The sequence below is a fragment of the Ammospiza caudacuta genome, chromosome 6 (assembly GCF_027887145.1).
Source record: "Ammospiza caudacuta isolate bAmmCau1 chromosome 6, bAmmCau1.pri, whole genome shotgun sequence".
In the NCBI taxonomy this organism is placed as follows: Eukaryota; Metazoa; Chordata; class Aves; order Passeriformes; family Passerellidae; genus Ammospiza; species Ammospiza caudacuta.
In genome coordinates this window covers 41,061,384-41,085,380 of record NC_080598.1, presented here as the reverse complement: position 1 = coordinate 41,085,380, position 23,997 = coordinate 41,061,384, and the positions used below count along the sequence as shown (strand labels likewise).

Genomic DNA, 23,997 nt, shown 5'->3' with positions numbered 1-23,997 from the left:
ACAAGAACAAGCTTGCAGAGAATATGAGAACTAAATAATGTGAACACTCAATTCACAGAATGAGAAAGGTTGTAGAGACACATAAATGAGCTATCACCAGTCTAGTGTCGCAGACATTTCTCCACAGAAATCCTTTTCTTTCATATTTCTGTGTCTTCGGGAGCCAGAGGCCCCCGAAGAGAAGGTAAACAATTATTATCAGCTGCTGTGGAATGCAATAGGATTCACCTTGATTGGCTCATTTTCTATGTTTATAATTAAGGGCCAATCATCAGTGCAAGCCAGGGGACTGAGTCCCTGGACACAACTTTGTTGTGGATTCTTTTCTATCTATTCTTAGCTTAGCTAGCAGCTCTGCAAACCTCTCTCTATATTCTATTAGTATAGTAATAATGTATTATATATCATATATTAATAAATTCAGCCTTCTGATCAAGATACAAGATTCACCGTCTCTCTCTCACCAGCAGCGACCCACTCAGGCCGCTGTAATAGTCTAGTTCCTCCTTCCTTAGGAAAAACTTCCTAAAGGAGTGAAGGCATTGCAAGTGAGAATTTTATACACACAGTATATAAATAAAAAGTAGTCATGTTGTTAGTGGTTAGAATACTAATCAATCTTGAGCTTTTGGTATATTACACAATTCTAAGTTGTGCATGACATGATCATAACCACATAAAATCATTACAGCTCCCAGAACTTATAGTTTTTCTTATTGTATCGCTAACATGTATTGGGAACTTGAAGGTTTATAGATGTGAATTATTAGAACAGTATTTTTTTCAGTTACATTTAGATACACATATTGCAAAAAACCCAAACCAAACAAAATCCCTAACACACCATAGTTATTGAGACAAAGTTTTGTGAAAGATTCATCTAGAAGGTGCATGCACTGTAGGCAGTAGTGCTGTTAAAATTAAATGGACAAAAGTAGCTGCATAAAGCCATTATTTCATATATCTTTGCTCCTTTTGTTCTTTTTGTAATAAACACTTCAATTTTTGAGAAGAAAAAAGTTGAGGCTAGCTCTTCTATCAGAAGAAAATATAATAGCTTTTTTCTGCCTCCTTTAGGTAAGTGGGTATTAGAAATTACAGTAATTTTGGCAAGAGTTCAAGGGTTAATGTAACAGATAAATAAAAGGAATTTTCAGTAAATTGAGCCCTGCATTATTTCACTTGTCTTGCCTTTCCAAACCTAATTCATTTAATTTTAAAAAGTAAATACTTAAATTCTTCCTGACAGTGTGCTTTGCTTTTACTATCATTTATTACTTCAATTATACTTGGTATCACTTAGAACAATCTGCCATTTGGAAATTTCAGTATAGCCTGCAGCTTAGTTTAAAGTCTGGCTGCTATTGTAACATGTACAGCATATGACACTAATGTATCAAAATTAGATTTGATCATCCCTCCTGGTTATATTTATTTCACGTTTCTTTTGTATTCAGTTAACATAAATGTATTAGGAGAGCTGACACATGATGATGGTTATAGAGTAAGAATATTTTAAAGTATTTTGAGTTAAATTTGAAATTTCAGGTAACCTAACAGTCAGTCATTTTTATATATTTGTTCTAATGGAGTAGAGTTTCAAAGCAAGCCTTAAAAAAATCTGTTTGTCTCTTTTATCTCCTCAGGGCTGTCTTCCCGACAGCTCAGGTTTAAAATGGCTATAACAGAGCTCTTAATCTCTTTCTCATTGCCACCTTTCCGGATCACCACAGATAACATGACTATTGTGCCTGTCACTTGTGCCCAATAGCCTGAAATCATCTTTAATTTGGTCCACTTTCTGGATTCTTACATTCATTCTGTGCTTACAACTCTTCTTTTTCCCACCTAGCGTTTCTTCCAACATAGACTTTCCATGCACAAAATTAAAATTTATTCTCTATATGATAAACTGTTGTTTTGATTGCTGAACCTTCCTTTCTCTGGTCTTGATACTGTCATTCTTGAAGAATACTGGTATAAACAACATTTTTCTAATCTTTAACACCTTTTTACATTTGTAAAACAGCTGCTTTGCATTTGTCCATCTCCATGTTTGTGTCATGTCTTATGCTTAGATAATAACTCTCTAGGGCAGTGTGATCTGCATTTAGAGTTGTTAGAATACTGGTGTGTAAACTAGAATTCCAGGTGTTTCCAGTGTATCACCAGCTTAAAGTATAACATTATTCTAGGACTTTTTTATTATTTCTATTATTGCAGTGACTTATGTCTCTGGTACTTTGTTAGCTTACTGTGATGTAAGCACATAAGAACCTGTAAATTCAGGAAAACAAGGTCAGGAAATAAGTGTGAAGACAACTGGTGGTGAGTTTGGAATAACCATTAAAACAGAATTCAGTCTTGACAGCTGTCCATTCTGTGTGCACCATTTTGTTAGATCACACTGGGACCACACCTTCTTGGGAAATCATGTTTTTTTCTGTCCTTAAAGTTTCAATGAGCAGAGGTAGTTGTAGCTCAGTATCTTGTGTCCAGGGCACTGAATTCAGTGAAGCAACCAATTAAATACAAAGAAATAAAGAATCCAGATTAAAGTTGAAAGAGGTCAATCTCTGGTTCTCCTGTGGCATAATAATTACAGTGAATGATAGATTCTCAAAATGTTTGCTCTGCTTGCAGGAGATCTAGGTTGTTTAGCACTGCTGGATTTCAAGGTTCTCAAATGAAAAATTGAGAAGAAATCTAAAATTCTTCTTTCTAAAAGGTTTATGCAAAACCTAGCAGATGAAATAAGCCAGGAAAGCTTTTCAAGTCAATTTCAGGTATCAGATCTCTTCCATGAATCAAGTGTTGTTGATGAGTCAAGTTACCACCATTTGTGCTTTTTCAGAAGCTTTTCTTGCTGACCAAGGCGAGGACATCTGAAAGAAGCCATAAGGAGCACTGTGTTAGTAGTGTCAGAGCTTCTTCTGAAAAAACCCTTGTTTTCTTGTCTATTATTTTTGTCAGACATCTGACCACCTATAATAGAAACAAGGTTTTGATCCTGAGTACTTCTCTTTTTGTTATATAGCACCGTTCATACTTTACAGCATCATCCACCTACTTACATCCTCTGATTTTGACTCTTAATCCATTACATGTCACAGAGATGCCATTCTACATTTTACTCAAACTGGGTCATTGCCAGACCATTCTTGACAGTAATCATGAGGTGAAATATATTTGACAGGACTTGGAACTCTGAAATAATCTGATACATTTTTCTTTTCCTCTGAAGAAGTTTCTGCTTTCAGCCTGGAATGTATTCTCACACATATATTTAAGCAAACTTTGAAATTGGAAAGAAAGGTCGCTGATGGCTTCAGTATACTTGGCATCCAAAAATATGTGTCCTTTGCCAGTAATCCTGCTGAAATAACCACACAATACACTTTTATCACAGCAAAATCTGTTTCAGTCTAATGTGAAAACATGCATCAGGAGTGATGCTCCATCTGGGTAACTTTCATAGAAGTGCAAGAACTTGTATCCTGTCTGATTAACTGCAGGTGTCAGTATCTCAGGTACAGGGGCAACCTTTGACAAATGAAATTCAGAGGCAGTGATGCCCTCAAGAAGCTGCAGTATCTAAACTCTCTGTATGTTTTGGATTTTAAAGCTGTTTATTTGGCATATACACTGTCGCCATCACTTGTTTCTAACAGTCTGTGAGTTTATTGTTTCTGAGTCTAAGGTGGCAAGTAAAGGAGGAAAAATTCTTTTAGTAAATAGTTTGGTCTTGCTGAATTATCAGTGGTGCAGTGCAGTGATGGTGTATCAGCCCCAGTTCTGCTTTTTGGCAGTTGGTTCAATGAGTTCAGTCAGTGCTCCAGATGGCCATCCTTCAATCTAGGATCGTGTGGGTTTTTTACATTCCACAACACTTCATGTCCAAACCGATTTTCCTCATGCTTTCTCTTTGGCTGGGCAGCCTCATTCTCCCTGAGCTTTTCACTTCCTTCCAAGCCTGTCAGTCCCCGATACCTTATCATTGTCATGTTTCAACAGTCACTTCGCTAAGGAAGCAAAATGGGAATTTTTTTTTTAATCTGAGGTGCAATTCCTTACTGACTTCTCTGGTGATGTAGCCAGTTTAAGATGTGACAACCCTGCTTTCCACTCCTGTCATGCTTCAAAAAAAGATGCCATCAAGTTGTTTTCTTGGGCTATGAGACCAGTACAATGAAATGGGCTGAATTTAAAACAAAAACCTGGCATATATTGGATCATGTTTGTGATCCATTAAAAAAATTATCTCATGCCTGAAGAGAGAAGTTGGTTAACTGTGACCAAAGAAGAGGAGGCCAAGGATAATGATTTATTAGACAGTGATGCTAGAAGAGACTGAAATGAAGCTGAGCCTTGTATAAACTTAGAAGATAGAACTCTGCCCTGATGATAATCAATGGAAGGGGCTGTTCTGGTGCCACAGTGCAAGGTTTCTTTAATTAATGTTTTGATGCAAAACTCAAAGGTAAGAAGGAGAAGTTGCCTTTCTGGGGATTTTGGAGGGGTTAGAGGGTTCTTTGTTGTGTATTTTGGAGTTTATCTTATCAAGTCCTCCAAGCTATAGCCAGGAAAGGAAAAACAACTAAGTGTGTTTCTTGTCACTCTCTTACTGCTCTTATTGATTATTGCTTTCTATAACTACATGAAAGGATGTGGAGGTGAGTCTGCTCTCCCGAGTAACACGAGACAGGACAAGGAAGTGGCCTCAAGTTACACTAGGGGCAGTTTAGGCTGGATATTAGGAAAAACTTCTAACAGAAAGAGTTGTCAAGCATTGGAACAGGTTACCCAGGGAAGTGGTGGCGTTGTCATCCCTAAAGGTACTTAAAAGATGTGTAGATGTGGTGCTTAGTGACATGATTTAGTGATGGACTTGGCAGTGTTAGGTTAACAGATCATCTTGATGATCTTGGAGGTCTTTTCCAGCCTAAGTGATTCTATGATTCTAAGGTAGGAGAGGGTCAGTTTTGCAATTAATTGTCTTTTATGGTGTTTGTCATAATAAAGTGCTATCCAGGGGTCCTTCAACTGCTGTTTGTTCCTTCAGCCATTCATGTTGCTGTCTGGCTTTATTCTAACCCAATAAAATAAAGCTCAGTGTAGTGAATGTTGATATAACGAGTTCTTTTGCTGGGTTGGGTTTAAGTGTTGGTGCAGGAGTGTCCCCAGATAAGTGTTGTTCAAAGTAATTCAGCCATCTACCCAAGAGGCAAGAACAGCTGGCTTCAAAGGCACCACAGCCATTTTAGAGTAGATGTATGTACAGTCTGGTCCAGACAAAACAAATTACTTGTTGAGCATCAAAGAAGAGATAGGGTATTGAAGCCACCTGTCCTTTGCCCAGTACAACACTGAGGAAAATCCTTTTTTTTAATAGAAATATAACCCTGTTCTTCAGTCTGATACCATTTAAAGCTAACAGAGAAGAGCAGAGACACCTTCTTTTTATCTTTTTTTTCTCCTTTTTTTGCCTTTTTTTTGCCTTTTTTTTTTGAGTCTGCTACTGACAACTGGTGTAGGCCTTCAGATAAGACAAAAGTAGCATTCCAGGAGGTTTTGTAAAATAAAGAAGTGAATAATTGCAATTAAATTTCTCTGAAGACTGTGCATGTGTTTTGCTTTTATTTAAAGTGCAGTTGTGTTTTGAAAGTGCTATGGCAAATTATTGCTTTTTTATGTAGAATAGCTTCTTGTACCTGCTCAGAGTGGTGTTTGGATGTTACGTGTTAAACAGTGCAGTCCTTTGAATAACATCAAGGTGATTGTTTAACAAGTTCCACGCACCTAAAGCTGTGGAAACAAGTTGAGAACAAGGGTGAAGGCAATTGTCAATAACTGGTGATGCACTAGGAGATAAAAAAGATATTTCAGTTTGAATTTTGAGAAATAACTCCTACTGGAAAGAGTCTCACATTTAATAATATGAATGTATTTGATCAGTATACGTAAATCCTCTCTACATGATGTGAACATTTGGTATCAGAAGATAATGTTTATCAGGAGGAGTGTTTTGGTTCTTCGATCAGATAATTCCAGAGTGTTCAAGGAATTCCTTAATCTGTTTATATGATTACATCTGATGATACAGCATGGATTTTGAGGAACCCATTCAGCCATTCTGAGCCAGACCAAGAACCATTTTGTAGTTTGTAGGGGAGCAGGGTGTTATTTTTACAAAGGTGTCCTGGTTTCATGGAAAATGAGCATTTATCTTAGTTATTCTGGGAGCTATGGAGAATGCAGTAGCTATTCTCCTTTAAAAGCTTTTTGGTTGTAGTAGGCAGTTTGGAATTTGGCTAGAATGATGAGGTTAACTACTCAGATATGTATTTTTAAACACATCTCTATTCATATACTGTAGAAGTTCATACAGAATTTACTAATTTTCTCCCAGTCTGTGATGGCAATCTTGAACACATGTTAGTAGATCGGGTTGAACTGCTCTGCATTCTTGAAAAATTATCAACAAAATATTAGCTTCCAGTAGGAAACAGATATTCATATATCTGTTAATTTAAATAGAAATTACCACCAATTTATAAAAATGTATAGCACAAACCAGTCAACTGATACACTGAAATTGTAAAATAACTGTTGTGTAATTTGGTTATTTTACTAATTTTTCTTCACTTTTTTTTAGTGGGTTTGTCTTTTTAAATATGTACCTTTAATATAGCTGTATGGCTATAGGATATTAATTAAGAATGTTCAAACTGATGGCATTTTATCTCTGATTTTCCAGCTTAGACATTTAGGAAATGATGAAGTACACATTGTCTGGTCAGAACATACTCGAGATTATAGAAGAGGAATAATTCCAACAGAATTTGGTGATGTTCTTATAGTTATCTATCCCATGAAAAACCATATGTTCAGCATCCAGATCATGAAAAAGCCTGAGGTAAGGGTTTGTTTTCTTTTGTGTTTCCTTCATGTGTTTAACATGAACTGAGTTTTGTTTAGAATCTGAGGTTTGGGTTTAGAATCAACCTTAATTGATCCAACAAGGTGATGTCTTAAGCATGGACAGTTGCAGTGGTGGTTGGAGGGAAAAGGGAGATCTCAGTGAGTACAGTGCACAGTAAAATAAGTAATTTGAAATTGCAAAGGCCTGATGCTGTAAAGTGTACCTGCTAACAACATAGTCTGGAAACAAAGCTAGAATATTCTGCATAGTAATTTAAATATTACAGTAAACTTGTTGAACTTTTTGTATGTTATGTATCAAATTTGTATGTTATGTATCAAACTTGATGCATAACCGAGGTTGTTGAATAATGGCCTGTTCTGACTTCCTCCATCCATGTCATATTCCCCTTTTTTCCTCTCAAACCTATTTTTTTACTTTCTTCGTATCTCCACACAAGAATTTGGAGATTAATTCAGTAAAGCAAGGCCACTCAGCCCTTAGGCATGAGAACACACATTCTTTCTAATGACTGTTTCTCAAATGTCAGTGCTGGCCCTGTTCATAAAGCAATGGTTTAGGGTTGTGAACACTAAACTGACTGAGTAAAAGTAGTCATGAGTATTTGCACTACCTAACTTCTGTGTGTGATGTCACTTGCCATGAATTCCTACACTTTATTAAAATTATTATTACAAGCACTCGTATTAATGAATGAGGTATGGCAGAAATAGGATTACCTCATTATGATGATTTCCTCTATCTATTGATAGGCATGAAATAATAATCAGTCTTGTTACTGTTGGATTACTTCTATTGTTAACTAATAAGTATATTCTTTCTATTACTATTTTAAATACAAATAGTTCTATTATTGGGAGCATGCTGGTTAAGAAGAAAAGCAAAAACTGCTGAAAACAGGGATTGTTGTTAGTCCAAAAAGAAGTCCTTGTGTGTGAAAAAAGTGCCTTCCATAAGATTTCAGTTTCTCAAAACTACAGTAAATGACTAATGGCAAAGATAACACAGGGATCTACAATTCTTTTGCAGCATTTGTTTCCTTTTAGCAGGAAGAATATTTAGTGTACACTCTGCTCCCTTTGCTGAGCTGATGCACAAACTTTGCTGCTTTTCTCCTGCTTTATGCCAGCAGCTTCAGAACTTTATTCACATGTACAGGAAATTAAGATACTTAATACTGAGTGGGTTTTTTGTTTTGTTTTAATTGCAAAATGATGATGGATTAGAGATATATGTAATGCCAAAACATAAGATCTATCTGTTCTGTTCACCTTTTGGGGGCTACCTATACTAAATATTGAGGTTTTCTTTTGATCTCACAAATAAGGTTTTACACTTAGGCTCCAAAGAGGCAAAACTTCCGCCACAGATTTCTTCTGTAAAGGACTTACAGTGTTTTAGTTCAGATAATATAGAAAGGAAGAAGAACAGAAGAAAAAAAATAGAAGATGAGGGTCAATACACCAGTAACTGTATGCCACTTTCACCCTGGGTTGATCCTTATAGACATGTTAATAACTGGAGCCATGATAAAAAATGTTTTAGATTTTGAGTAATTATTTCTTTTGCTTCTTGCCATTTATAATATTATCATCTAGCCTATCAACCTCATAAACATTATATGCATGACTGTTCCTAGGATTTTTGCAGCAAATGCTGGAAATGATCTTTGATGAGACATTCAAATAGTTACTTAATTTTTTTCAAATGCTGTGTTATCTGTTGCCAAGGATATCAGGCAGTTATATGGCTGTATATTTCCACAAGAGAAAAGGTCTGACTTGCAACACAATAACTGGTTTGATTATCTAGCAATGAGGAGGGAAAAAGACATATATTTGAGTGCTCTATTGTTAATGTTGATTGCTAATTGTTATAGCTACGATCTTGTCTTGCTTTATGTTGAACTTCTTAATTTTTTATTCAGGTTCCATTTTTTGGTCCACTCTTTGATGGTGCTATTGTGAATGGAAAGATTCTGCCTATTATGGTTCGTGCAACAGCTATAAATGCAAGCCGTGCATTGAAATCATTAATCCCATTATACCAAAACTTGTATCCTTTCATTCAAAAGGTTTCCAAGGCATATACATTCCCTTGCAGTTCTACAGATATGGTATTCATGGGGTCTTTTCTTTTTTTCAGATTATTATAGGGAATGTTTTTGGGTTTTTTAATGATGATGTTGCCTTTAGGGAACTTAAAACCCATAGAAGAGCATTCAGATGAAGACCAGCATTTTTAAATTAAATAAACAATAGATTAAGTGCTGAAATTTTGCCTGTTTCTAATGTTTTGAAGCATGGACTTGTCATTTTTTGTTAACAAAGTTATTTTAATGACCATTTTGTGAATAGTCTTTCTAAAATAGCAACATCATGATGCTAATAATCTTTCTTTCCTTAAGATATTAAGTATTTATCCAGTATAAGTGTGACTTAGTTTTAATTTCTAGTTCAAAGAATGATGCTTTCCTTCAATCTGAGAAGTTTATGAAACTTTCATCATACAGATTTTTGTTATTCAGCTCAGAACACAAAGTCAATGTCAAAATCATGTTAGTGTATTTGTAAATGTGTCAGAAAAGGCAATCTCTTTTCTGGTTTTGTTGTTGGAACTGAAATTGTGTGTTTTAGAGGAACTGCTCTTGGAAGAATTGATTTATCAACCATAAATTAAAAAAACATAAGGTAAGTCAGTCACTTACATGCTTTTTCCTTACTTTAGATTGAATTGTTAGTTAAATCAACAAGTTAAAATGAACCTGTTAGTTAAATCATCAAGAAATTTCTGAATTCCATAAACTGAAAGATAAGTTTAAATTTTGATCCAAAAGATTTCTAACAAAGTTGTAACTACTAGTTCTTGTCATGTGATAGGTTGTTGCTAAAATACTGGTTTTTCTGTGACTGACTGTTAATACTTGCAGAGTTTTGGATTAGATATGATGAAATGGATTTACAGATGAATGATGGATGTGTTTTATGTGATCACATTAAGTGATGTTTGTGCCATTTCTGTAGATGACACATGTTGATTCATTGTGTTTTTGTGTTTGGAAAGGTCCGATCTTTCTGTCATTACTCAAGTAGCTTAGTCAAAGAATTTAAAATGTATTATCATTATCATCATCAACCATCAAAAGTGATGGTTTAGAGCATTATATTGATGTACAGCGATGAGCAATTGGAAAACAATTTACTTTGAGATAGTAAACTTCCAGTACCAAAAAAACCCCACAGACTTGTATGTTTAAACATCACAGAATATGAAAGGTTTATTAAATTCCTTGGACATAGCTTGCCAGCTCAATGTCTAGGAATTGGCCAGTTCCGTGGAATTGTGCACTGTATTTTTAATTCAGTTCTCCAAATTGTACTTTTTAATATGTATCAAAGCACAGCCTGTCATTTATGACATAATGTGGCCTCCATTAAAATGCTGATAATATGTCCCCTGGTGTGGTTAGCATGGTAGGTGGAAAGCATTATATGTATTTGATTTTAGATAGCATTGGCTGGTGGATTTCATGTTATCACTTGGTAAGCTTATGAGGTACCAGTTGACTGGACACTGATATTAAAGGATGGTTTTGTTAAGTCATCAGTGGAACATTTTTTCCATCTGGCTTGGAGTATCTTATGTTTACTTTTCGGTATAACGTAATTTAAAAATTAAAATGAGGTTGTGAGAAGTTCTTTAAAACCTGTTTGCTTGGTGTGAAATTAGAAAAAAACTCTACAGACTTTCCTGGCTTGAATTAGGCTCTGGTGGAGTCAGTTGTGTCAGGAGAGAACAGCAAAAAATGCAAAACTTCAAAGTCTGGCCTAAGTCTCAGTGATATAAAAATCTCTTGATTAAAAATCAATGGACATGCTGTTGGTGTTCAAGCCATGGCCAGACTTGAGGTCAAGAAGGAATTTTCCTCATACAAGAATGGCTAAGAGTGGTGGATGTTTCCTGTAACATGGACGTGGTCTGTTATCTAGGAACATTTGAAAGTTGAATCTAATTATGTTCCTGTGATAGCAGGGAGTTGAAGACATCAAGGACTGTCTTTATTGTCTCCTGCTTTTTTTTCCTCTGGGATGTTTTAGCTATGGCTTCATCAATTCACTTCTGGCTTTTAAGTTTGTAGAGGACTAAAGGGTGTTTGGAACAGGTGTATTTTATGGTCTGTGGTTAAATAGCTTTTCTGGAGACACTACCAGCATTACTGTCTCTTGTGGAACACAGACAGGATTCACTAATCGAGGTGGCCTTTCCTTCTGTTGGAATATTGCTGGAGCAAAGAAAAAGAGGGCTCAGAATGGTGAAAACAATACATTTGAAGAGGGAGGAAAAAGGGAACAAAAGTGCTATTTTTCAGAAAGTACAGAAAATGGAAAAGTGAATCTGATGGTCAAGGATTTCCAGAAGTCCAGGACCATAACAATGTCAGTGAAAGAGAATCCTGAAGTGATGTTCTTGAAACTGATCTTCATTTACTTACTTATGAATCTTTGATATACTGAGCAGTGTTAGTTTATTAGGAATTTGAATGATGGTTAATAGATATCCAGCTGAATGTGGATCTCAAGGGCACAAGAGTACTTGAGATAGTAAGTCAAAGAAAACATATGTCAGGCACTACATTTCTTTATTAGCCCTTCTTTTTACAGTAATAGAGCATTAGAAATGGTTAATTTCAAAGCCAGCATGAGTGTACGGATGTCTCTCTCCCTGCAGGTGTGTGCTTTGTTTTCTGGTACTGTGTAATACTTGGTGAGCACTTTTTGACTTAGTAGGGAGTTAATGATATATATGTAGGCCTGGGCTTATCCATTTTTGAAGAATGTTTGTGATATCACATTGTAGATCTTGTGGTGATGGGTCACTGTAAACTCTTAATTGAACTGTGTTGATTTGCTTGTGTATGGGATGGGAAAAAATTGGCACTGAGTTTGGCCCTCCTGCTTCCAAGGAGAGCTTATCTACCCTCTGAGACAGTGCATTTTCTAAGTGCAGACCTGACTGAAAAAATCAGTTGTCATTTGCAATCAGCAGGGATATTCAGTCCTCTTCACATAACCTGATTGCAACTTTTTCCTGAATGCGCTGCTCTGTTAATGACAGTGTGCCAATGGGAGTATGTGAATGCTATAACAATGGTTGCATGGATACCAAAAATTCTGGTCATCTCCCTCTTACAGTCTTCTCCAACTTTGAGTGTGTGTTGTATGGTCTGAAGTAGCTTTCTGAGAATGTCATATTCTGTCAATCACCTTCCTCTTTCTGATGTTATTTTGACCTTTCTGCTAGGATACTTAGATAGCAAAGCACTTCAAAGATTTGATTTGCTTAATGATTTGTAAAGGTTTTATGTGCTCTGTTGTTTTTTTCTTTGCTCAGAATACTGTATGTTTCCATATTGTCATGTTCTAAGATTAAAAATTTACTAAATTTATCAGCAAACATTAGTCATGCATGGCAGGTGTCCTGCTTTTTTTGATTCTTGACACACTCATTGCTGCAGCTGTGTGAAGATAATATTGCTGTTTTGGGTGGAGTTTTTGCAGTGGTGTGTGGAATTTGCTTTAGTTTCTCCTCCAAGGATTCCCTGGTCCCCCAATAATTTTTGGTAGCCTGGCTCTCTTGTATCAGTACCCCCTCAGGAACAGGTGGCATACATGCTCACAGAAGCAGGTGACAAACACAAAATACTCATGGTGTCTTGCTAATGAAGCAGCAGTAACCCCCTCTTTGTCTCATAGCTGATGTGTTTCTTCTTCTCATTGCATTTGTCTTTCTCTTAAGAAGTGCATGCTTACCTCCTGAGTATGCTCAAGCTGCACATCTGCTGGGAAAACTTCTAAAACTCATAAATGAAGGTGTAATAATGGCACTAAATGTTGAGAACAATAGTTTTCACTATGATGTAGAATAAGAAAGACAATATTTAGGGGTTGTTAAATACTCTTTTTTTAGTGAATTGCATTAAAATTCTTCATATGAATAGTTTTATTCATAGCTCATATCTCAGATCAAGCACTTTGTCACATTCTGACTTCAGAATCAACCATGTGTGGGAGATGAATCAATACTAAGTATTTGGAACAGTAGAAGTTGTGACTTCATATAAAATTTTGTTTGAGCTTCCTGAATAACAGCAAATGTCAGCCAGATGCCAAGAGATACACCTTGGCATAGTAGGCACCTTCAGTGATCCAACTTTTTGCAATTATTTCAACAAAGCAGGACAAATACTAGAAACCTTGTGAGAGTGAAATTGCAATTGTGAAAAAAAAATAGTGTCACTTTTTTCAATGTACACAAATTCTGGAGTGTTGACAGTCATTGCAAACTACAGATAGTGCAGTTCAGACACTCTCTGTCTCACATAGTATTCCCCTGTTATGGATGCTACCTAAGACACACAGTAAGAAGCTAAATCCTCTTTAATATCTTTTAAATCTGAAATTTATAGATATTTTAGAATACCTGGAATATGCATGACTATTTTATCCTTAATCATCATAGCATAATTTTAAATTCTTTCTAATAATCTGCAAAATCTTTGACCTAGTACCAAGAACTGGCACTTGTTTTTGGAGATTTTTTTGATCACATGAAACCAATTCATTTAAATAGCAAAAAATAATGCTGCTTTAGTTATTCCATCTAAAAAAATGTTTTAGAGATAATATTAACCTGAATGACTGGATAAATTAATCTGTAGTATCAAAATTGAAAATTTGACATCCTCCTAACTTTCTTGATATGGTATGACCAATCAGTTGGTACTTGAAGTATTGTTGCTAATCTTTTGACAGTTGTCTTCTAGAGAAAGGGAAGGTATTAACCCCATATGGTGCCTGACAAGGCAGTAACTTATTTATGAATAAAGTAATGTCAATGAGTGGTTTGTTAAAAGTTTGCCCTGTTTTAGGAGCTGATTGCTCAGAAAAAGCTTTTTTTCTTGAGGTGATGCTCAACTGCCCCAAGAAAGGGTTTTATTAGAACGGATAGTGTTGCTGTTTGTTGTTCCTGCTTGACCATCTCCTGCCTCAAGATAGAATTGCAGGCCCTGGAAAAGTGAAGAAAGTGTTTTTATTAATGACATACAGCGAGCAAAGGGTATTCTTCAGACTTCTGACTACATTTGTTTCACTTAATTAAAAAATATTTGTTCTTTTTTTATTATTTTCCTGGTTCAAGCAAGACTCGTAAGGTACAAAATATAATGTTTTGAGTTTCCTGTACTTTGAATTGCTCTGGGTGTTCTCCCAGATCCTAGTTCTGCTGACAACTTATTTGATATTTTAATAATTATAAAATGGATTGATTGATTAATTAAATGTCTGCATACAATGATGTAACATGAATAACTGAAGATTTCCAAGATGTGTAGAAGTATATCATGGACTGTTCAGGTGTTTTGGTTTTAAGGAATCATGTAACAGTTTCTCTACATATGATAAGAAACCTAAATATAAGACAAAATTCTTATATCTCTATATATCTCTATAGGGTTTTGTGTCTGTGTGTGTCTGTGTGTGTGTGTGTCTCCTTGTAGGTATGCAATGACTGTAATAGCTATATCTTTACCTTTTCTCTACTTTTCCTCTGCAGTAACACATCAAATTAATGTATTTTCCTTGATTTCACAAGTATTTTTGAACAAAAAGAGGCTGTTGTAAGGAAAATTGCTGGGAAGATACCAGAAAGATGTAATACCAGATTACTTGTATGGCCATGAATGGCTAAAGTGCTCAGAATGACAAACTACTAATGCCAAAAAACCCAAAATGCACAGTACTTAAATAACTACTGCATTTAAGAATGTTCATGTTCAAGATTAATGTTTTGATATGTTATACAGAAAATTAGTACCGTTTGAATTATTTTATGTAAAGGAATTGGCACAATGGCAACGCAGTGTAATAGAATAATTTAAAATAACTTCTGTATGAATAACATCATGTTGAAGTTTGCCCAATTTAAAAAAAAAAAGCCTAAATGAAAAAAGAGCTAAGATTCCAAAGCATAAATTGTGCTATTTATGTTCGTTAAGTATGGTTTGAAATCCTGTCTTAGGGACATCTTGCCTAACTATATATCTCATGCTGCTCAGTAAATGAGAAGAGTATTGATTGGCATATGCTGCTTAAATCGATCACCTTGACAGCCAGAATTACAGTAATCTGTCAGTATTAATGACTATCTTTCAAGCCTTGATACCTCTCCTTTGCTTGTCTCATCTTGCCTCAGTTCTGTTTGAAGTGCATTTTCTTGAAACCTCTGGTTTTGTCAGGATAGGTACTTTTGTAGGGTTTTTTGTCCCCTGAGTCCAATTTATTGGCTTGATCATGCAATTAGAGTTAAAATGCAGCACCAGGGAGCAAAAGTAGGCAGTGTCCTGAGTAACAATTGGATCTCAGAGGTAGTGCAAGCCTGTTCTCAGCCATCATTTATTAGTTACCTGTTGAAAGAATAGGATTGTTTTGCAATGGATAATTCCAAAGCATCACTTTAAATGCCTTTGATTTTAGCCACTAGAGACAACTGATTGAGCCAACATTAGTGATAGGCTTTTAAACTCTTGCCTTAGTGTTTGTCATAAAGACACTTCAAATAACTGTTGGCGAAATACTTGCAGATGTATGTACCAAGCTGCTGTGTTTTCTACATTTTCATGCAGTGAACATAATTTCACAAAATTTCACTTGGTTTTCATGTACTTTTAATGTGAGAGTAAGTTGAAGTGTGACATTATATTGTTGATCACAACTCCTTGAGTGTAACCATCGAGACAATTCCTGATCCAAGTTGTCCAGCCATCAACTCCATGTCTCTCAAATTGAGGAACAAGGATATCAGTGTCAGATGCTTTGCACAGATCCAGGTAAATAACATCAGTTACTCTTGGCTCATGTACCAGTGCTGTAATGCTGTTGTAGAAGGCCACCAAATTTGTGCATGATTTGTCCTTAGGACAGCCACATTGGCTGTCTCAGATCATCACTTTATTTCCCAATGTGTCTTATTATAGTTCCCAGGAAGATCTGCTCCATGACCTTTGCAGGCATGAAACTGCCTGGCCTGAAGCATATTTTAAAGGGGTACAGTTTAAGCACATGGGTTTAATAGTGCTGTTTTTATCACAAGATATCTACAACATATTTCAGTCAGCAGTACTGATTTATTAATTAGCTACTCTTCCCTACTGAAATGCGTGAGACTCTCTTGGAAGTGGTGAAAACACAAAATATCCAGTTAGTAAAACTGATTGACTGTAGTAATGTTGTTTTCTACTATTAATTGCACTTATAAAGACCTTAGTGCTCTGTTATGTTGTAGACACTTATGGAGGAGACTCAAATCTTTTTGTACTATTTGAAAAAATATATTCTAAATTCTTTTACTTCTACATTCTTTCATAAATATAATTTACCCATCTGAAGGAGAAATATTGGTTATATTGATTTCTCAACAAAATATGGGTAGGCTTATGCTGGTGGCATTCTGTTTTAGGATAGAAGGAGGGCAGTGAGCTATCCTGAAAAACAGTGACCTCCTTTATCAGCTTCTAGAGCTTCTGAGTCTGGATATGTCAGTACAGATCCCTTGTGGGAAGAGAATTTTTCTTTTAACAAATAAAAATATGTTACAACATATTTTTAAGGAAGAAAATGTTTGCATGTTGTTAGCTGAAAATTAGTAGTGGAATCACTCTTTCATTATAAAATGTGTTTTTAAAGTCTGTAAATCCCTTTTTAAAAAATAAATTTTGCAGGGGGAAGGCTATGAGTCTTTAAACTGGAATGAAAAAGATAAACTAATCCAATGTTACGTAGAGTTGATTGCCATGTGTGTAACACAAAGTGACAGGTTTTTTGTTAATACCTACTTAACCTTATTAATTAATTAAACATTTGGGGTAACAAAAGCTCTTTGTTAAAATGTTAAAACTCTTGCCCCCTTAAGGTGTTAAAATTCATACAGATTTCTTTGATAGCTGTCAGAAGTCTGTGAATAAAAGCCTGGAAGATTAAACTATTTTTCCTTACATTCCAGAGATGTAAAGAAATAATTTTAAACTATTTAAGTCCTGGTTTTAAGTTACAAAAACCAGCATTGTGTATTGGTTTTGTCCTTTACTTTTCATAAATTCACCCTCATAAGATGATAGGGGATGTGCAAACAACTTGCAAGGTTTGTATTTTAAAACACTAAAAACCATGTATATATAAAAATAAGTATGTGGCATTCCATATGGTTGGTTCTGATATTTAAATTGGTGGGAAACGTGGGAAATTATTTATAGCAACCAAAACTGGCAAAACTGTAATGGTTTTGAGATAGAGTGATGTTTTGGGGTGAGTTGAATAAGATATTGGCAAACTGTTTCTGCATCATTCTGCATATGGTAATCAAAACAGTTGGGGCATGCTTTCCAGTGCCAACAGAGGGATTAGAAGATCTTAGGTACCAAAAAAAAAAAAATAGATTAAATAGAAACAAGCACATTGGTTGGCTTCATCCTCCTACAGGTCTGTATTTCAGTTACTGAAAAAGGGCTTGTATATAATACCTGGCAGTATGTGGAAATATCTAGCTGGAGATGGAATGCACTTCATGTAAAAATATTCACCAGGGTCAAAATTATAACAAAAAAATTATAGTTTATTCTGTATGTGCCACATAGTAGAAAAATGGAATAAGCTAACATAAAGCAAGGATTAAAAGTTAGTGTTACAGTAATTGGAGTTACCATATGGCAGTCCAAAGGACGTGAGTCCTAATCATAGCCTGGCCAATCAAATTAATCTCAATATACTTTCTAGGCATTGAGAAAATAGTTTAATTGCTGATTAGCTGCAGCTGAATAAATCCATGGGTCACAAATACATCTATCTCCTCCTGAATGCTTCTCCTCCCAAACACAGAAGAATGCATGCTATTAGAAAATCGTTTAATTTCAGCTTGCTAAACCGTAGTTACCATCCATCTGTTCATGCCAGTTGTGGAAAAAGGTCAGTTTTCAGCAAAGCCATGCACTTCACAGAAGGTATGTGAAGTGAAATTTCACAGGGGACATGATGGATCCTGATTCCTAGTGATAAACCTTAGGGGCCAGCAGGGTTGGCATATGGTTCAGCATGATATGAAGGCTTGGGTTCCCTGGCTTCACTTCTTTGGCGTGGAACTGATAAAACCTGGCTCTTAAGTATTGTTTCACTGGACACCAATCATGGGCAGCAGGAACTGCCCACTTAACTCTCTGTGGGAAGGAAGCCCAGGCTGTGTTCACAATAGTACCATTGTAGTGCTGCAGACTGCTCTCAGCAGCTTGACGGCATTAGGGAGGAGAGCGATTAGCTACTTTGCTAATTACTGTTCACAATATAAAAAAGGGAAATAACTGAAAATTCATATTTGTTTCCTTCATTTAAATAGAAGCCTGACTTTGAGGTTTTAAAATCATTCTTAAAATTGACTTAAGCCCTCCAAAGAGGCTTTATAAGTAGATTATCTGCTACTGGTACTGCAGCAACTCAAGGTAAAGAGAAAACATTCTCATCAATTATAAAATTTTTAAAAGGTAGTTGTAAAGTTCGTTAAAGTACAGATTGGAATTAAGGACATAATTTCTCATTAGAGAAGTTGCCTTTGTTGCTAGTAGTGTAGAATGGAAAATGAACACATGCCTGTATGTGCAGTCTTTTTACTGGACAGTATTTAATAGTAATATAATTTTTATTTGTGTAATTTTGCAGTTTGGGGTGATTTCTTCATGAAAATGCATTCGCTGTTTTTCTCATCAATTAATATGTCTATATATGCAGAGTAGGTATATATAAAGCAGAAATTTAAATACTTGAATATGTGAAAACAGTGAGCTTAAGCATTCATGCTAATACCAGACAGCAGAGAATTAGTTTTGCTTCTGTATTCTTTGCACCTATCAACCTTAATTACTTGAGTTAAAACTGATGTAATGCTGGACATCAGAATGAGGATGAATCCCTCTCCCAACATCAGGAGTTCCTTTATGGGGTTGCAGTTCCCCTCTGGCCTGTAGTATTCCTTATTTCTTGCAGTCCTCGCTTCAGCCCAAACCTTAACATCTTTTGTTGGTATGTTTGGTACAACAGCTTTACTAAACTTCAGTGCCACGGCCGCAGCCCTGTGCCTCCCCTGCTGCCTCCTGCAAGCCCACAGCTGCCAGCTGACCGCAGGAGCAGCGCTCCGTCACTCCGAGAGAGCCCAGAGCCGTGGCAGCTGTGATGGGCTTCTAAACAATTAGCACAACATACCTTATGGATTCATTGATTCCCATCTTGGATACATTAGTAAGACAAATCCTCCCTGTAAGTTGGAGTGGGAATTCTGCCTGCATATGGGTTTCAGCACTGTTTTCTTCACTATTTTGTTTTCATGTCCATAGCCTGTTACTGAAACATGCATGAGTGTAGTATTTTTAAATACTGTCATTATTCTTTTAACTACCAGGTGAAGTTATAGTGCTGAGGTATTCATCCTTCCCATCCTGGTAGCCATTTGATCTGACTTTTTAACTTCATGCTAAAATGCAGTTCAGGGTTTGTAGAACCATCAATACACTATAAATGGTACCAAAACCGATACTTTCTGCTATATGTTTGTATTAGTATGCTCCTGCTGTATTTCAAACAGATAATTCATTGAATGCCTATTCTTCCTCTTACTGCAGAGTAGATTATATTTAAGTCAAGATTAATGGATAGATTCTGATGTTAAAACCCAGTCTCTGAGCCTTTCATTCCCTAGAGGCATATAGTGCATTAGTTTAAGCCAATGTGCTGCTTATCATAGATACTCTGACACTGTCTTAAATGAAAGTTTACTGTACTTTGTAGCTGCTTACTCTGGTAATAAAATCACTATATTGTGTTCTTGATAATTACAATATTAAATAGAAACTTAATTGGATTACTGCACATTTAGATACAGATAGTTCTTAAGTAATTGTCCACTGTAAAATTTCTGATACTCATTTTTTCTCTCATGCAGTGTGTTCTGTCAGAGTCTAAGCTTAATATGTAGTTCAGTCACCTTAGATGAAAAAGTAGTGAAAAGATATCTACAGTGGGATTTTTTGGTGCAAATGAGTATCTTTTATCATACAGATTTTTGCTTGAACCTTTGTTGGTTTTTGAATCCTTCTATAAGATATTCCTGTTTGCCAAAGTTCTTAAAATAAAATAACTTCTGGGTTCTACAGAGTTGAAGAATTTGATAAGTAGTCTTAATTCAGGTTTTTTCCCTTAATTTTGAAATTCCGAAAAGTCTGACCATAATTTTTGTCATTTTTGCTGCTTAAGCAGATGAACAGAATTAAAATTATTCAGTAAAGTATATTTTTCTGTTATTATCTGAAAAAGATCCCCAACTTTTTTATATAGTTTTATATTGTTTATATCCTAAAGACAATACAGAAATTAAAATTTATTTTAAGTTCAGTTCACTTGCACTTTAATTCCACATATCTTTATAAGCCTTCTGTGAAGGACCTTGGTGCAGAGTGGTTACATTTTTCATTCCATAATTGAGTGTTTTTAAGTGGTTAAGCACAGTCCAAATTTTATCCAATTCCAGCTTGTGTTAATGGTGCTCCACTCACACTGCCTTAGCACCTGTTATGGATTTTGAGTCATCTGGCAGCCCGTGGGACTTAGATAAAGAAGTACCAGGTGTCCTGCCTGTCTCTTAATTGAGACGCAATGTAAACAATATAGACTTGGCAATATGGTTATAGAAATGGATTAAAGCCCAGCTTTGTCTGCTCTGATGAATCACAGCTTTTTCTTCCTAGAAGATGTTATAAACCACTGATGAATTTAGTGAGCTGTAAGATTTTGTGGAACAGCATAAAAGTAAACAATGCATCAAGGATTTTCCTAGAAGGACAGTTTTGCAGAATGTTAAATGTGTCGAGTTTTTTAATGAAAATGTAAGCATCGATTAGAATTTCTTGCAGTAATTTAGCAATTTTGAAACTGCCCACACTATAAAAATTAAGATTGTTACATAAATTCAGATAAAGTCAATGCCTTTCAATATGTAGTGTGTTGGTAAACTAGGCAGAAAACAGTACCATTTACTTGGAAACACTCAATGGCTGCAACTTCATCTAGCCTACACTTACATTGCAGGACTTTTAACCATATAACCATGGAGTAGATATAATGTAAATTATCTCCTTTAACTGTAAGATAAGTAATCTTAAATAAAAAATGTCCTCCAAATGGCAAAAATGCCTGATAACTGTTAATTTATCACAGATTTATTTAACTGTTCAGTAGTATAAAAACTATTTAAAAAGCAATTTTCATTATATTCATTCAAAGGATGATGCAACTATGTTTTGGAAACAAATTGCAATATTTGGAATAATGGAATTCGTTTGTATACATTTATCTATTATAGATTCCCTTATTTTCTTCATGAAGGAGCGTACCTAAGAAATTGCCTCAAAAAGCCCTTTGCAATTATAGCTTGATTTGAAAAATAATGTCATTAAATATGTTAGATAATACATTTTAGGCTTGCTTAAATTCTACAGTCTTAGTCTGTTACTTGTTTTTCATATACATTCTCATTTTATTAGTGAGATATCTACATTAATTAGTAGATTGTAACATATACATTACTTATTAAAATTATTGATTTTGGATGATTTATAGAGCCCGTTCTGCAGTTTTAAAATGTTACCACCAAATGCAACATACTGATTTACTTTTGACATACATTTTTCATTTCTCTGAGGTTAATGTTCTATTTTTATGAGTAAGAAAATATATTGCTACATTTTATTGCAGGAGAGCTGTCTTGAAAAAGTGGTTCAGTAGGAAAAAAATCACCTTAAAAGACTTTAAAATTTTTAGTTTTCAGCAGCGTAGTAGTATCAAGAATAGTATTTTTTTTTCTTCTCTTTCACCTAAGTAACTTGCATGAGATATGAGGAGAATGAACTGAATTCTGCCTCATGAATCATTGGTGTTGTGGCTAAGTCCAGTTGTATGTGCAGAAGCTTCTTTCATTTACAGCATAGCTCTGTAAACAGCTCCACCTAGCTAAATATTTATGTGCCATTTTCAATATTGACAGTATTTAAGAAACACAAAAGAACCCAGACTGACTTTGACCTATCAAGGTGACTTGAGTAAATAGAAGATGCAGCTGGAAGAAAGAAAACCCTCTTTATTTGTATACTGTGCAAACTAGATGTGGAAATTACTGAAATGCAATAAATAGAGAACACCATGATACCACTTCTACAGAGTCACTTTTCAGAATAGAAGAGAACTTTAACTATTCCTCTCAGTTGATACTGATCACCCACCCACATACAAAATGCTGCTACTTGCAGGGCTTCCAGCCCTGGATCAATAGCAGCCCAACTTACATCCTTAACTCTAAGAGCCAACAAAGACTACAAATTGCTGTGACTCAGTATGAGTTCAGCTGGTGTGACAACCACTGCACAGTCTCTTCTTTTAAAGTGAGATTTCTCAGAAAAAAAAATTCCATTTCTGTGATGTGTGGGGGTTTTGTCTTGTCTTCCTGTAGAAGTCAAATTCTACTAGGACTAAGTTTTCCTTTCGGCTTAAAACCTTGATCCTAACCTGTACTTGTTATCTGTATAGGGGACGCCATTCTCCTTTCACACTTTGATGTAAGGAATTGAAATTTACTAGGAAAAGATGTGCCAAATAAAATCAATTCTTTCATTATTTTAAGTATCTCAAACTGTAGCAATTTATTCTGTTGGGTTTGCACACCTTTTCAGGCCAGAGAGCAAAAAACTTAAAATCTCCTACCAACATATGCTCTTCACTGTGCTTCACTGTTTCTTTTTTTACTTTGGTCCCTAATATCCTAGGAGCATTTTTGTATGTTGACCATACTACAGATTTGGGGTTTTTTCCTATAAAAAATGACTGATGCTTCTAAATTTGCTGAGGAGGAAAATGTAATAAACCAGAGAGTTCCTTCTTGTATGGCTTTTCTTAAAATATTATCAATCTCTTTTATGTAAATTGTGTATGCATGCAATTAAAAACCTCTTGCAAATGTCCATTTATCCTACAAGAAAGTATCTCTGGGAGTGGGATTTTCATTTTCCAGGTAAGGATGGAGCAGCAGTTCAGTTTCTGCGTGTCTTAAATTATTTTCCAAATGCCTGGCAAACAAAGTCATACTCTCCACAATCATATCAATATATATATTGACTTCTTAGGTGATTTTGCTAACAGTTGGAACTGCCAGGGATGCAGCTGTACATGTATTTCTGAGAGGAGTTTGTAATTTAACCTGAAAAAAATCCATCTTGCTATTTGGAAATGCATGTTCTAGCTTTTTTCGTGGGAGGTATTTTAAGACAATCATTAAAACCCTGGGGTTTTTTTGTAGCTCTGGAACCAAAGCATCTACATACCAATATGCAGTTATTTCATGGTATACTGCACATGTATACTACACATTTATACAAATACATAAGTATGAGGAGGGAAGATTTATGAATAAAGCTTTCATAAAAGTGTCTTAATTCAACATGGCTGGAATTTTTCTTTATTTCATAAAATAAGATTTCTTCTTAATCACAGGAAACATAGATGCTCATCTTCACAGTCTAATCATTATGGTACTTTCTTGAGAGAGGAGAGTCCCTGGATAGGGACTTTCCAGTCCATGCTCAGGAAACATTTATCAAATGGTTTTTGGAGCAGGCAGTAGAACTTCTTCTCCAGCTCATTTGAGAATCTAACACTTAGTTGTTCTGGTAACAGATTGATTACATAGTTGTGAAGTGCTTTATCCTTAAATAAATTTCCTCTTGGAAATCTTATTCCATGTTTAAACAATTTTTTCTTCATTTTTTTCCAGCTTCAGGTTAATGTCATTTTAGGATTGGTGTTCCGTCAATGACTATAGCAGTAGTCATCCATCCACTCCTTAACTAAAAAATATTAGATGTATTGTAATGCATTTTAGTCAGCTGTAAAACTGAGAAGTGTGAAGAAGAATGG

The 23,997-nt window shown here is 35.4% G+C and overlaps 1 protein-coding gene across 3 annotated transcripts in view; it reads left to right on the top strand.

Annotated features, from left to right (window-relative positions):
* The window catches only part of RALGAPA1 (Ral GTPase activating protein catalytic subunit alpha 1), a 129,697-nt gene that overhangs the window by 87,955 nt on the left and 17,745 nt on the right, over positions 1–23,997 (top strand). For all 3 annotated transcript variants that reach the window (XM_058807876.1, XM_058807875.1, XM_058807874.1), the window contains 2 exons: positions 6,758–6,916; positions 8,871–8,998. In XM_058807876.1, coding sequence (XP_058663859.1) covers positions 6,758–6,916; positions 8,871–8,998 — 287 coding nt within the window. The remainder of the gene's footprint in view (positions 1–6,757; positions 6,917–8,870; positions 8,999–23,997) is intronic.